The 16,558-nt window shown below is 40.4% G+C and overlaps 1 protein-coding gene across 1 annotated transcript in view; it reads right to left on the reverse strand.

Moving 5' to 3' along the window:
* The window catches only part of SYTL5 (synaptotagmin like 5), a 142,888-nt gene that overhangs the window by 52,675 nt on the left and 73,655 nt on the right, over positions 1 to 16,558 (reverse strand). Inside the window, exons 4-6 of the mRNA XM_081809002.1 lie at positions 10,729 to 10,844; positions 9,205 to 9,313; positions 6,185 to 6,319 (exon numbers count right to left, since the gene is read on the reverse strand). Coding sequence (XP_081665128.1) covers positions 6,185 to 6,319; positions 9,205 to 9,313; positions 10,729 to 10,844 — 360 coding nt within the window. The remainder of the gene's footprint in view (positions 1 to 6,184; positions 6,320 to 9,204; positions 9,314 to 10,728; positions 10,845 to 16,558) is intronic.

Below are 16,558 nucleotides of genomic sequence, written 5' to 3' on the forward strand. Positions count from 1 at the left end.
TCAAAAATATTTTCCTCTCAGCTGGTTGTTTCAGTTTGTTAGACTAAAAAAGATTTAGCCTAATGAAGCAGAATATCATAAATATTTGGATGCCAAATCTTTTAGATGTTATATAAAACATGACATGAAATACATACATCTTTGCCACTTAAATAGGAAGAGGATAAAGCCTTCCTCAAGTCTAAATTCAAGAAGTGTAAAGGTCAATTAAGAAAGAGCTACTTTTTGGGCAGAGGACCTGAATAGACATCTTCACAAAGAAGACATCCAGATGGTCAACAGACACATGAAAAGATGCTCACCATCACTCATCCTCAGAGAAATGCAAATCAAAACCACAATGAGATCTCACCTCAGATCTGTCAGAACTGCTAAAATCAAAAAGACAAGAAATAGCAAGAGTTGGTGAGGATGTGGAGAAAAGGGAACCCTCGTGCACTACTGGTGAAATGTAAATAGGAGCAGCCACCGTGGAAAACAGTATGGAGGTTCCTCAAAAAATTAAAAGCTGAACTACCGTATGATTCAGTAATTCCACTACTGGGTATTTACCCAAAGAAAAACACTAATTCAAAAAGACATATGAACCCTTATGTGTACTGCAGCATTATTTACAATAGCCAAGACATGGAAGCAGCCCCAATGACCACTGATAGATGAATGGATAAAAAAGATGTGGTATGTACACAATGGGATATTATTCAGCCATAAAAAAGAATGAGATCTTGTCATTTGTGACAACAGAGATGGACCTAGAGGGTATAATGCTCAGTGAAATAAGTCAGTCAGAAAAACAAAAATAGGGCGCCTGCATGGCTCAGTCGTTAAGCGTCTGCCTTCGGCTCAGGTCATGATCCCAGGGTCCTGGGATCGAGCCCTGCATGGGGTTCCGCGCTCAGCAGGAGGTCTGCTTCTCCCTCTCCCACTCCCCCTGCTCGTTAAGCGTCTGCCTTCGGCTCAGATCATGATCCCAGGGTCCTGGGATTGAGCGCCACATCGGACTCCACGCTCAGTGGGGAGTCTGCTTGTCCTTCTCCCTCTCCCTCTGCTCCTCCCCCTGCTTGTTCCTTGTGTTCTGTTCCTCTGTTTCATTCTTTGTTCACCTGGCCAAGTCCTCCTTGTCCCTTAAAACTGCTTAGAGGTCATCTCCACGAAGCTTCCCTGAATCCTCTGAAAGGATAAACGCCTCTCTCTGGTTTTTCCATAGCCACAGAACATCTTTTTAACATGATACAATATTGTCTTGAAATTATTTCGTTGTCCCAATCTTCCCTGACAAAGTTTGAGAAGTTCGTGAAGGGGTAGAATGGTATCATGGTCTAAACACTTCCACATTTAATTACCATTTGGAATACAGTACTAAGTCAATAATGTGGACAGAACCATATGTTGAATTTATCTGTATAAATAAAATTCATAGATGAGCAAGTCATATACCTCTACTCTTCAGTGAAGAAGAAAGGCCATTATTGTATCTTAGTGACCCTGAGAAAGTACATATCACACAATACACCTGAGTGAAAAAGAATTATTATACTGGAGGAGAGAAATGTGTTAAGTTTAGTTCATTGAAACAGAACACGTTAGGGCAGTGAATCTTTGGGAAAAGACTGGAGAAACAGATAAGATAGCAAGGAGGTGTCTTTGGGCTTACAATCATTTGACCACAAGAATGAGGCAAGTCAAGAACCCAGCTGTGATCCAACCAAAGTATAACATCAGGAGACTGGCTGAACTACCAAGTCTCTCTAACTCCTAACATTACTGTCAGTATAAAAAGGAAAGTCACACGTCTATAAAGTAAACAGAAATCAGGGGTGGAGCAACTGGTGGTCTAACAAACTGCACCTTTGGAGGAGGGACGAGAGTGGTTTGGGAGGGATGCTGCAGCAGACAGCAGCGCCCCCACCTGTTTCCCCTCAGCCCTCATCTCTACCCGCAGAATCCTGTTTACTGGGAACACCCACAACCCTATGCCCGAAGACTTTTTTGCATCACCAGAGCATGGAGTGCCTGTGTGCAGAACAAGTCCCAAGTGCCAGAGAGTTGGTGCCCTAGAATTAGTCCTCAACCAGTGATTAACAGGGAGCTGGTGTATACATACCCCGGATTCCCAGTCTCATGACTGGATAATTCTGAGGTGTGTTGTACACTGTTTCCAACAGTTGTCCACTGAGGTTGAGCTCTGGTTGCCCACAGAGGTAACTGGCTTAATGACACCCTCTTTTTGGCTTCCTTTCCTTCCCTGGATCACTTCCCCATGCCCCTTGGGTTTCCAAGACCACATCCTAAATAAATCACCTGTTCTTGAATCCTTATTTCAGGGTCTGTTCTGGGGGAACCCAAATCAAGGTAGGTGTGTATGGTGGGCAAAGGATGAGTAAAAAGGGATGATGTGAGGTATAAATAGAAGTTTCTAGCTGAAGACATGTATGGCAACTCCAGACCTCATGTTACTCCCACTGATATGGTCACAGTCTAAGTAAACACTCTTGTGAATCTGATATGCTTGCCATATTCTCCAATGTGATGACAGAAATGCTGCTAAGAAACAGCATCATCCTTCATCCATTTTTTACTGAACAGAGTGAATTTTAACTTCAAAGTTCCATTTTTCCTTTATTTTTTTAGGGAACATTGTTGATGTCCCCCCCAGATCCGGTCAGATCACTCGTATCAGCTCTGCATGCCCATGTCCAGCTTCGGAGTGCTTTCCCGCTAATGACTTGCACCTATGGCCTTCAAAGATTTGCCCTTTAGCACAGGGGCCTAGATATGCTTTGGAGTGGGTCTCCCCTGACACTCATGGTTAGAGTTGTCAAATAAAATACAGAACTCCCAATTAAATTTGAATTTCAGATAAACAATGAATACTTTTTAGTATAAAAATATACTAATATTTATATAGTATATAAATGAAAATAATATTTCACAGGGGTCAACTTATTTATTTACTTACTTATTTTTTAAAGATTTTATTTATTTATTTGACAGAGAGAGAGAGTGCGCACAAGCAGGCAGAGCGGCAGGCAGTAGGAGAGGGAGAAGCAGGCTCCCCGCTGAGCAGGGAGCCTGATGCAGGGCTCGGGGGCTCGATCCCAGGACCCTGGGATCATGACCTGAGCTGAAGGCAGACGCTGAACCGACTGAGCCACCCAGGCTCTCCGGATGTCAACTTTTCAAATTCAGATTTACCTGGGCATCCATCCTGTATCTTTATTCCCTAAATCTGGAAACCCTATCCAAAGGAATCCACAGTCAATGACTAATTGGTAGAGGAGGGCAATGGTCCAGCTCCTCAAAATGGAAAAACTCAGAGACACTCTTTATAATCCAGAATTCCTTGCAGGATCAAGCTGAGTTTTCACATTCAGGCCTCACCTGAGATAGCGCATTGCTTGGGTTCTTTCCCTTCTTTATTCTGCTTCCATTCCTCCTGTACTGGTTTCTCCTGGAATCATTTTAGTAATAAACCAGTCACTTAATGAATCCTTGTCTGAGGGTTTGTTTCTGGGTGAGCAGGACTTCAGGTAGATATCTCACAAATCAGACCACACTGACAACTCATCACCATGTAAAAGGGATTAGGTATCACTGCCCTGAGGGCATTTTGTTATTAACTATAGCTTATGTGCATATTCCTTTAACAAAACGTCTCCTCTGCCTCATCTGTCAAGTCCCTAACAACAAGGGAAGAGCCATTTGCCATGCTCTTCTGGGAGCCTGCTGGGCCTTGCCTAACCCATTCATACTTGCCCCCTGCTTTCCAACTCCTAAAAAGAAAGTCAACCAGGCATCTGGTAAAACATCATTTCCACTCTGGTATGACAGGAGTTTTAAACAAGAATGCCCAAGGCCGGCTGCCCCAGAAAAAGAGCAATGAACCATGAAGAAATAGGCATTGTGGAGGAGAAAGGGGAATTCATTGCTAAGCTGGCTCAGGTACTAGACAAAAGAGACTGGGTTTTAGAATCTCTTTAGGGAAATTGGTGTTCCATATTCGAAAAGGAGTTACGGGAGAGAATGCAGTTTTGCTTGCAAAACCTAAGGAGAAAAGAAAGCCTGCCAGTTTTACTGGCTTTGCGGAATTACTACAGCTTCAAGCAAACAAAAAGGAGCTAATGTCTTTTGGTGATGAGAGTTGAGAAAAGATGGGCTACTTCCTGCCCAACTTTCTAAGGAATAATTTTGGGATGCTGTAACTCATCTCACTGTGGCAGTCCATTAATGAGTCATCACTTTGATAAATGCACGTTCTAGGAAAAGAACATTTTGCTCTACTGATCTCCCAAACAGCTTTTTTTCCTCCTCTTTCTTAATGGGAAAACATTGTTCTTGGCATGCTTAAGCCAAAGCATCTCTGACTACTATATTCTGATCTAGAAACCATTTCAGGTACTTACGATTTAAAAGATCAAGGCTACTTTGCCTCCTTTCAGTTTACAACAAGAACAAGAAAATCCTGGGTCAATACACCAGTGTTTGGTGGAACAGGTCCATATGGCTTTATAACTTAATGATTATTTACACCCAGCAGTAGATAACACACGAGAAATAAATCCAGGCAGGTGGATTCTGGAAGAACAGCAAAAGCACTGTGATACTAGAGAGCATGCCCCTTATTCTTGTTGAGTGACCTGAAGACTAATTAATTGAAAATGGAATAACCTGTTGGTTGGGTCAGGAGATTTTTAAAAAATTTTTTACAAGAATTCTATCTTTCCTCTTTTTATATATATTGCCCCTCTGAAGAGCTAGCTTGAAGTCTTTGCCAACATGGCTCATCCATGGAGTCCCCGAGAGGCTGGGCAAAGATAGCAACATTAAACTAGTTGCTTATCATCTCTAAATAATTTGGAGCACTGTCTGAGAGTCAGGAGTTCAACAACAACCAAAAACAAAAATGAGACTTTTATAGAAAGATTCTGTGGAACTTGGTATGTGGCTACCCCAAGGTCAGTCAAAGGAAACTATTTCAAGGACAAAAGCAACCAGGGTTTGAATTTTTTTTTTTTTATCATAAAGGAAGTATACCTATATTCTTGAAAATTTGAAAAAATACTGAATATAGTGACGATCTTTCGATAGTGGGTGATAAATGATTTATTTTCTACTTCCTTTTTTTTTTTTCTGTGTGGTTTTACATACAGTGCAATACTTTGCAGCAACGCTATAGAGAAAAAAGCAGCAGGTATGGAGAGTCACCATGGGGAAAAAAATGAATAGTCAAAAAAGAGTCTTCTCTAGGGGGATTTGGTGTTCATATTCTAAAATAAATTACAGAGGAGAATTCAATTCTGCTTGCATAACCTGAGGAGGCTTCACTCCTTGGCTTTGCAGAATTACTGCAGCTCCAAGAAAACAAAAGGGAGTCAACATTTGGACAAACCAGTGAAACATGAGGGTAGATCTTTTTTCTCCTCATGGCCTTTGATAATACATTCATCGCAAAAATAAGCCTTGACTTATGCCCCAACAGGATAAAGAAAATCCAGCCTGATATGAAATGACTATGCTCTTGGCTACCCTTTCTTTTTGCTTTTCTTGACAAGGTGATAACTCTGTGCATAGGCAATTCTCACTTGGCCCCATTGTGGACGAGTTAGACGAGGTGGAACTAGAAAGAAGTGGAATTTATGGAAATTCTCTGGGGCAATTCAAGTGATGAAATTACTAATAATTTTTTTAAAAGCTGCAAGGAGATACACGCTCCGAGCTTTTTCAGACCTTAAGCAGAAAGAAGATCAAGAAATCAATGAGAAGAATTTATTTTCCCTGTACACCTCCATTCACACCGCAGCCCTAAGTCCCAAAACATCAAGTCTCATCCCTACAGGTTACACAGATGATTCTGATAGCTGTAATTCCAGAAGGGTAAGTGCTTTCCATTTCAATTAAAAAAATACCCTCCTGTCTTTTCATATTATGTTGGGAGTTCTCCAAGAGGTAATATTTTTTTAATTTTTATTTTATTATGTTATGTTAATCACCATACATCACATCATTAGTTTTTGATGTAGTGTTCCATGATTCATTGTTTGCATATAACACCCAGTGCTCCATTCAATGCGTGCCCTCTTTAATACCCATCAATATTTTACAGGTACCTAGAAGCACTGTTTGAATGGAAATACATCAACCTTCTTCTCAGGCTCTACCATTATCCAATCTGTATGTGCCTTACCTGTCCGAACCAGGGACTGACTTTAAACTCCGAAAGTTTTGGCTGTCTAAGTCCAAGCTGTAGCTCCGCCCACTTTCCGTTTTTGGAGTTATGATTTCTCCTCTGGTTGCTGATCTGAACTTGCTCAGAAGAAATCTGAAATTATATAAATAGGTCTATACTTAAAAGGTAAAATAAGAGAAAAGACATTTTAAAATATCCTTTCAAGAATTCTTAAAAAAAAAAAAAAAGGAATACCGTTTCTAATATTCTCAACAGTAAATAATTCTTCAATAAAGCGGCCTTGGGGCTGAGAGGTTCTGGGGAGTTCCCAGTGCCTCTGCAGTATGCTGTCAAGGCTGAGGGTAGAGGCCATTATCATATTCTCCCAAGGCCATACCACTTGCTGGTAGACCAGGCCTCTATCCCCGCTAGGGAAAGGACCATCAGCTTTGGAACTCCCCACTGTCACCTGAGAATGGAGAAACATCGCCTGGGTTGAGCCTGTATTCAGGGATGCTAAGAATAGGGAGACTGAACTCCCCTTGCTTAGAGAGGGGAGCTAAAATGATCCTCTGGGACAAACTGAGGTGGCCACTGATTAGACTACAGCTCCATGAGAACAACAACTCTGCCCTGCTGGTTTCCTACCAGCTCCCCTGAGCCGAGAATGATGCCTGGCACACAGGAGAACCCAATCAATTCTTGCGGAATGAATGACTAAACCCAGGTGGTGGAAACCATCTTTCTATCTTTCATGACATTTCTCCCCGTGGGAGTGAAGTTTGAACAATGGAGTGTCTCATGTAGGATGAAATCCGACTCTGTTGCCATTTTACTAAATTATTTAGAACTTGAACAAAAATAGCTTTTCAGGAACTGAGATCTGAGTCACGATCCAGGCTACTGAGTGCCCAAAACATGGGGGTTTTCAAATATGCTTTAGTAAAGAACCAAAGCTATATTCTTGTTGTGACAGCATTGGGAGAAGGCAGTTCATTTACCTTATATTCTAGTTTTCTAGGGGGAAAAATGTATTCCAAAGGTACAGGGACAATCTTAATAGAAGCTGCCAAGACGTCTCTGTTTCAAAGATATATCAAGAGTGTCTTGTCAAAGTGTCAGAAGCTTCAATCTAACTGGAAAATTACATTCTTTGGTGAGAACAGCACTTAATATAATTTCAATCTGTGCTGCTCTCAGAACCTCCTTGCACATGACCCCACACCCATTTTTCTACTTAAGCTGTTTCTTCCGTGTGGAATCACTCTTTCCCACCTTTTGCTATCCTGGACCCCCGCCCATCTTTCAAGGTCCCCATCTAGTCACACTTACAATTTGATGTCTTTCCCAATGGCCTCTGTGACTACCCAATACTGATTATCTGAGCCCCTTATGTAAGATTTACTTATTTATTGCCGTATGATCTCTCTTACAGTGAATTAGCACCTCATCTTCATTTAGAAAGGCTTTCGGGTAGCTCATATTGTCATCTTACACTTTCCCGAACTTCTTCTATACATATTAACTTTCCAGGCGTGAACCTTTTCTACCCAACTAGCTGTTATAGTCGTTGAAGACAGATCCATCAGATCTCAGTTTTGAGTTCCCGCAGGCTGCAGTCCAGTGCTGTGACTGTTTTTAATTCAGAGTGCATACAATTCATTGTGCTGGTGGGTTACTTCTTGTCTCCTGGCTCCAAGGTCATCATTCTGTGACCTACGCAGTGAAGCCTGGGCTAGGGTCTGCAAATTACAGCTCCTACAAGCACTTGTGGGTTCTGAGTGGCTTGCTCAATCAAGCCACTGATTATTTTCGATGAGCCAGGCACCATGTCGGAGGCTGTAGCACGAAAAGAAAGAAAGAAAAAACAAAGCCACAAGTCCAGCACTAAGGGAGCTCATAGTTAAGTGTGTGCTGGGGCTGGGGAGCGGGGGTGTGGCGTCAGACTACAAAGTAATGAGTGATACACAGGCACAAGGCCTTGTGGGAGCTCTGAAGGGCGACAAATGGATTCAACCTGGGAGGAAGGACCGACACGTGGGATGCATGGTCAGTCACTCCAGGCTCTCTCTCACATTCATCTCTGCTAATTAATGAAGACACAGTCATGAGTGTCTGAGTTACAGAATATTTAGGCTTCACTCCCACTCACAGTTCACGATTCTAAGAACAAAAACAAAAACCAAACCAAATCAGACTTTCTCTAGAGCCAGAGAAAGGCTCAAGTACTAGCACTCTCACACTGCTTCCTGCTGAGAGAACAAAGCAATGCTACCTAGAAAGAATCATGCAGTGACTTGGTGGATATTAGAATCCTCACTACCTAAGCCACAGAACAGACCAACAGTTGCCTGAGAAATCAAGAGCTGAAAAATGCAGAGCTGGGAAGCAGAAGTTGGCCTTTTGGCCCTTTCCGCCTGCACTCTGGGGGCCTCTTTCCTCCCTTGAGGAAGCCCCAATGCCCCCAGGTTCCTAGTGCTTCCCTGAATCTTGCTTCCCTCTGCGCCTCACATTCTGATTCTTTGTACTTGAGACGAGTCTTTTCTTAATTAAGTTACTGAGGTAGCCAAGCGTGATTTCTTCCTTAAGGAAGCTCACATTTTAAACAGGAGACATTAAGTTTTAAGCCCAATTAATAAATCTTTCATTTGGATATTCCCTATATCAGCACTCCGGTTGAGGGAGGGTGGTGACATTCTACAACCAAGCCAGTTGTCACATCTTTATAGACAAGACTGGCCCTGACATGAAAGCTTCTACCTTGAAGCAATGAGAGCCATTCAGTGCGAGACCAGATATGTCAAATGAAATAAAAACTTTTACAGGTTCAGGTCCAAGGGGACCTTTAATTATTTAAGACCAAAAGTAAGTAAAACTGCATTTCCTGAGGGAAATGACAGGAGAATGTTGCCTTGGTCAGTTATGTTGACCTTCTCTGGGTCACTGAAGTGACACCCAACTTGAAAAACTATGGAGTCTTCATTTCAGAGGTTTCCGGAATAAAGATCAACTATTCCCTTGGAAAAGGTGTGTCTTACCCTTTTCTTCTGGGTCCGTCACGACCGGCCTTTTGCCCAGCAGAAGGTGAAGTGTCTGTCTTTTCTGGGTCCCGGCGGGGTTGCTCTTGACTTTGTATTTCTTCAGTTCCTCATTAAAAACAATCAGAAGACAAAGTTCCGTACAAAATGGCCAGAAATGAGAGCAATTTTCTATTCTTCATTCACTTTCCTACGTTAGCACGGGACAAAGAAGTCTATAATAATTGGCAATGACATTCCCATCCCGACTCCTAGTCACACAGTTATTTCTAATCTGCTGAGTGTTCCGGAGTTAAAGGAAGACGAAGATCAGGACTCATCGGTGGGAGGTTTGCTGAGATAAGCTTTTTAGGGATGATGGTGATGGAGGAAGGATACATCATCCCTCTACAGATATTTTTAGGGCGGAGGAGCCTGGGTTCATGAGAACTCGAAATCCCTAGAGACGGGATTCTAATAATACCCAAATTCTGAGTGCATAAACCAGATTCCCTGTGACGGTGAGCCACCGTGTCTATACCTCATGACTTGAGGGAGTCTACATTCCAAAAGGTGCTGAGGTTTGAGTGGGGAAAGCAGCCAGAACTAACTGCTTCATTCTAACTCTACTCCATTCTGTCCCCCTATGGCATCAGACCTGATCTTACCCATGTGGGAAAGCCCTTCCTTGCTAGGGCCACACCCAAAAGTGACACTGGAATCAGTCCCAAGCCTCCCATCTCCACCTTCCGGACTTAAAAACAAGGGCATTTGTCTCTGGATATGAAAGATGAGGCGCCCTAGGAACAGGCCAGAAGATGCTTGCCCCGCCTTTACTACGCTCTACATGAGAAACAGGCTCCTAAACACAAGTTTCACTCGATATTTAACCAGTTAAACTGTCGTTTGAATGCACCAAATAGCAGGCTCAAGGGGGGGGTGTTACTTGCTTTGGGTGACAGTATTGAGTGAAAAGGTCCTGAGCGATTCAGGCCATTTAGCACCCCAGCTCCTGCCCACTAAATGCTGTTCAGGCATTGCAATCTGGTTGTTGCGTTTCTAAATGCTCCCCTGGCTTGAGGGAGGAGGGCATGGGACACAGTATCATCACTTGGTTGGAAACCACTGGGTTAGTAAAAGGAACATTTAAAAGCAATTTTATTGAAATACATTCGTGTTGAAAAATCAAGGATTGCTTTCACAATGTGAATCATTTAATTCATCTGTTTTATGTTACTTTCTTAAATGTCTAGTAAAATACTGGAAATGCATTCAGGGAAAGAACTATCTGTGATGAAGATAAATGCCTCCTTTGAAAATCTCAGTGTGTCAGATATATGGAAAATCACTGTGGATTTTATTTTCTACTGACTTCCTCTTCCTTGTATGAATTGCTGACTTAGATTTCATTCTACTGAGTTTTGAAATGACCTAAGGGATTCAGGAAATTCAACTATGTTCATTTGCAACATATATAGGGAAATTATGGAGCCCACCAAAATGAAGAGTAAGACAGTTTTGAAACCAAATCATTGCTTTAATTACCTGGACTTCTTCTTAAGATGGACTGTCGGACTACATCAGTGCCCAGAACATTGACTTGCTTGAAACGCTTTGCCTTTTCTTCAAAAAACCACTCACCAGTTACGATCCTTAGCTGTCTGCTCAAGGGAAAAGGGGAGAGCACTGAAATTCAGTTATTTAGCCAAATAATTAACTCTCAAAAATCCCTAGTTGAGTAAAAAATAGCCAGTCATTTATAGAGTCTATCTCAATGTCTCCAGTATTTTATGATGATTATAATGGTTACCTATTACTTGAATATATACTATATAACAGTTACTTGCTAATTGCTCTTCATACTTCATATATTTTTATCCACATAACAACCCTGTGTAAACATTATTATGCTCATTTTATAGATGAGGAAATTGACACTTAGAGCAAGAGAATGACATGTCTCATATCACATAGGTGGTAAGTGATAGAGCCAGGATCCCATCCCAAGCAGTCTGGTCTAGGGCTCAAGTTCTTAACCACTGCATTAGTGCGCAACTACTCTTCAGTGGAAACAATGGGGAAAGAATGAAGGTTTTGAATTACAAAAGGGCCAAAATTAGACTCTGTTTTAGAATGATACATTGATGTAATATGACGACCGGCTTCGAGTAAAGAGCAAATGGAACAAAGAGACAGGTTTGGCCATGGCAATAGTCCAGAAGAGAGATGACAAGACCCATGCTGGGGAAATGAAGAGATAAATTAAAAATATAGGAAGTAGAGATAAATTAAAAATATAGAAATTAGAAGGGCTTGCCTGGATTTCATAATCAACTGAATGTTGAAGGTGGAAAAGAAGGATCTTTGAAGAACCATGCCCATTTTTAAACACCCTGCTTGCAATGACTACACAAACCCTTTATCCCAGTTGCACAGGCCTATTTCTCATTCTCTGAACATGGCTTATAGAAGTGTTGGTACAGTGGTGTTCAACTACCACTGTCTACAGAGGACTGTAATGGAAAAGAGGTTGAAAGGTAGGATTGGGTCATAAAATGGAAATCTTTGAATGTCATGTTAAGGAGCTGGAACGAACTCAGTTTTTCTAAAGCTCAGGCTGGATGATATCATCTCTGGAGCATTATATGGACAAAGGAGAAACCAGAGGCAGGCCAATTAGGAAGTCATGGCAATAGATAGAATAGGAGATGATGAAGATGTATATCAGGGATGGGGGCAAGGGGTGAAAAGAAACATAGATTCTTGGGCCACTGCGAAACAGCAAGATTGGTGACAAGTCAGATGTGGTGGCTGAAGAAAAGCAGCTGAGAATCAACTAGAGATTTCTAGCCCTAAGAATCATATACATGTGATTCAGCAACTAAGTGGACTTAGAAATTAATAACTGGATCCAAAACTTCAAAAAACCACCCCAGAAAAATATGTCAATATGTTCCCCACCAGCAATTACTCTGAAATGCTACTTCTAAATATAAAAGACAAAAAATTAAATTATATATGAAACACAGTTCCACAAGTGGGGGAAAAAAGTGAAAATGTTACCCTTGGAGCAAATTATTCACTGAAAGGAAAGCCTATAGCATGTATATCTCAGATTTGCTCCCAAGTGGCTGGGTCATCTGTTGAGAAGCAAGGGCTACTGGATTAGCTACAAACTACATCCAAATACTTATGGAATATATCAAATCTAAGATCTAATGTACCAAAACAAAATGCTTGAATGGGTTAAATTATTTCTGGATACATCTCAAGTGCTCCACAGACATGTATCATTACTTATGTTGGAAATAGAGGTGGTAATCGTGCTATTCTGAATTCTAAAAGATGTCTCTTCAAAGTTCCTGTCCCTTCATTATTCCACCAAATGCTTGGTACTGCTGATTGCACTTTGCTAATGGAATTAAAGTTACTAATAAGCTGACCTTAAAATAGAGAGGCTGTCCTAGATGATCTAGGTGGACCCAAAGTAATCACGGAGACCTTAAAATCAGGAAGAGGAGGAGGAAGTCAGATCTGCGATGCTTCAATGCTACAGAACGGGAAGTCAGATTCCAAATGTGAGAAAGATCTGACACACTAAGAAGGCTCTGAGATATAGCCATCAATAGGCAAGGACCAGAGAGAAAGGATTCTTGGAGCTAAGGCTGGCTCTTAGCTAACAGCAAACAAGGATTCAGAAGCCTCATTCCTACAACCATAAGGAATCAGATTCTGTCTACCAAAGTGAGCCTGGAAGCCAAATCTTTGCAAAGCCTGCCAACAGGAGTGCAGCCAGCCAACACCTTGATTTCAGCCTTGTGAACCTTGACTAGGGAAACAGACCCCGCCAACCCAGGTTTCTGAGCTACAGAACCGGGCGATAATATATTTGCACTGTTTGAAGCTGCTAAATTTGTTATGATGGCAAGAGAAAAGGAAAACAATACTCAAACATAGACATATATTTAATATTCAACATATCAAGGATATGATGTGCACAGGTTGTGAGAAAATAAATACAGAAAATTCAGGAGACCAATAGGGCAGAGGTTGGCAAACAATGGTGTGTGGGCAAAATTCACCCCACTACATGTTTTGTATGGTCTGGGAGCTAGGAGTGGTTTTTACATTTTTTAGTGGTTGGGGAAAAAAATCAAAAGAGCAATATTTCATGATATATGAAAATTATATGACTTCTATTCAAAATCCAGCATCTGTAAGTAAAGTTTTATTGAAATATAGCCATGCTCATGTGTTTACATATTATCTCTGGCTGTTCTTCTACTATAAATGCAGAGTTGAGTATTTTTAGCAGAGACCACATGGCCTTCAAAGTCTACAATATTTACTCTCTGGAATTTTAGTTTTTAAGAGTTTGCCAATGTCTGCAACAGGACAGGGTTTACACAAAAAGAAAAAACAAGGGAAATAATATAGATCAGAGATTAAAAATGACCCAAGAGTGGCCTACCAAAATCTCACTTCTGGTTTTTTTTTAATCTTTCTGGGATATGGGGTGAGCTGGATAGCATACCAACAGCAGTTTCATATGTGACAGGGGAAGTGGGCCACCACCTGTCTACATGCCCCAGGAAATGGTCCTCCATATCATCTTTACCATATATGCCTAGAGCTGCTGCCAACACCAAACACAAATAAGATCTTCCCAGAATTGTTAGTCATTACCTCTTGCTATCCTTGTAGAAACAATCACGATAATCCTTGTATTTGCTCAACTCAGATGTGCACCTGAGTCATTTGTCATTTCAGAGTTCTGAACAACATCAGAACAATCTCTTGGGATCGTGCCTTTGCCACATTCTCTGATCCTTGAGGTAGCTGTGAGTCTTGTAGGAAGAATGGGGAGCCAATACCTAGTGAGTGTATACCGTGTACCAAGGAATGTGCTAGGCGCTTAATGCAGGTCTCTAATCCTCACTCTAAGTCATGAAGTAGTTATTCTTATTGTCTCTTTCAGATGAGGAAACCAAAGCTCACAAGGGTTTAATAACTTGCCAAAGGTATAAAGGTATTATGACAGAAACAGGATTTATACTGAAAGCTCATACTCTTTACATTTGGCTAAACTGCCAGAAAAGAACACATAGTTGCCAGCTATAACAAGGCTTTAATTCATATGATGGGCTATGATTATGCACATGTGTGCATGCACACATCCACACATGGACCCTAGGGGTAGAGTGACAGGAATAAAGGGTGGTGAAAGAGTAAAGAAAATAAACATGATACCCACCATACAATTTATATCCCTCTCTGTCACATCAACCTAATATTTGAAAAATACAAGGCTTGGAATATATTTGGTGTTTCCTCTAGATCATATGCTGAAGAATGAGTTTGACTGAAACTAAGTGAGTTACACTCATTATTTGTCATTAATGATTATTTAGTATTCAGAGTTTTCTAGGCCCTAATTTTTTTTTTAAGGTCAAATTCCTGGGACTTCAAACTTTCACTTGGAAGCTCATTTAAATGTAAAATCAAGTTCTCCTTAGATTTATAGAGGGAAAATATGTAATCTTACCCTAAAAAAAAAAAAGAAAATGACTAAAACATTCATTTCCTGACTATGAAGACTCCAGTAGCTCATAGAAGACTATGAGCTACTGGAGAAATCTGAGATAAGACATGTTTATTAGATATGCTGAGATACGACAGAAGTTTCCTTCCTAGGGGCGCCTGGGTGGCTCAGTCAGTTAAGCGGCTGCCTTCGGCTCAGGTGATAATCCCAGGGTCCTGGGATCAAGCCCCACATCGGGCTCCTTCCTCAGCGGGGAGCCTGCTTCTTCCTCTCCCTCTGCCTGCCGCTCTCCCTCTCTCTATCTCTATCAAATAAATAAATAAAATCTTTATAAAAAAATAAAATAAAAAATCCAAAAAAAAAAGTTTCCTTCCTATTGTTCATAAGGAAACTAATTAGAATTACTTATAAATTTACTCATTACCTATCAAATATTTATTGCATTCCTGCTATGTATTAGGTCTTCTGCTAAGGCTAGGAGTAAAGATGTAAATAAGACAAACAAGGACTCTGGCCTTATATAGATGATAGTCTATACTCTTTTCTTCTTTTCCAAACACAAAAACTGAAAAAGAAATCCCTAGACACATTATGGTAAAATGGCAGAACACTCCAGAAAAAGAGAACATCTTACAAATAGGTAGGGAGGAAAAATTCCCCCAAATTACATACAAAGAAATGACAATTAGAAAGATAGTTGACTTTCAATAGTAATAATGAAATCCGGAATCCATCCAGTCAATGATATCCTCAAAGTACTGAGAGGAAATAACTACCAACCTAAAACTGTATATACAGAAAACCACTGCTCAGGAATGAAGATGAAATAAAAAAATTTTCAGCAAATTAAAAACTGAAATGATCTATTGGCAACAGAGTTTCACTAAAGGAAGGTCTAAAGATTGTACTTCAAGAAGAGGTAAAAGAGATCTCAGATATAAAAAGAAATGGTGATAAATGAAATTAGTAAAACATGTGGATAAATCTAAACACTGATATATACACAAAAATTATAATATCTAATTGTTGAATTAAAAAATAAGTCCAAGCAAGAACTAAAAAAACAAAAGCAAACAAAAAGATATGTCTAAAACAAAACAAAAAGTATATATAAGCCAGGGAGAAGATATTCGAAGTTTAAGAATATCAAGTTCCTTTGATTAATAAGAAGAAAAGTAAAATTATTGATTCATAAAATTAAAATGAATGTTGTAATTTCTAGAGTAACCACCGAAAATAAAAAATCATAAATAATATCTGCACTACTAGAAAAAATAAAATGGAATGAGAAAATATACTTCAATCTGTAGAAAGTATGAATAAAAGCAAATAAAATCCATAGATAATACATAAAAGCAAATATTACAGTGATCACAAAAAAAACCAAGTGTACATATTACACTAATTACTATGAATATAAGTAGCCTTAACTATCGTTTAAGAAAAAAATATTGTCAGATTAAACTTTAAAAATTATATATGGCAGGACTTCCACTCGTGCGTGAGGCGAGCGGAGCCGGAGTCGAGACCAGAGGCCGAACTCGGGATCTGACAAGATGGCTGGGCTGCCCCGCAGGATTATCAAGGAAACCCAGCGTTTGCTGGCAGAACCAGTTCCTGGCATTAAAGCAGAACCAGATGAGAGCAACGCCCGTTATTTTCATGTGGTCATTGCTGGCCCCCAGGATTCCCCCTTTGAGGGAGGGACTTTTAAGCTTGAACTATTCCTACCAGAAGAATACTCAATGGCAGCCCCTAAAGTACGTTTCATGACCAAAATTTATCATCCTAATGTAGACAAGTTGGGAAGAATATGTTTAGATATTTTGAAAG

The sequence above is a fragment of the Leptonychotes weddellii genome, chromosome X, assembly GCF_054177405.1.
Source record: "Leptonychotes weddellii isolate Sample4059 chromosome X, ASM5417740v2, whole genome shotgun sequence".
NCBI lineage: Eukaryota > Metazoa > Chordata > Mammalia > Carnivora > Phocidae > Leptonychotes > Leptonychotes weddellii.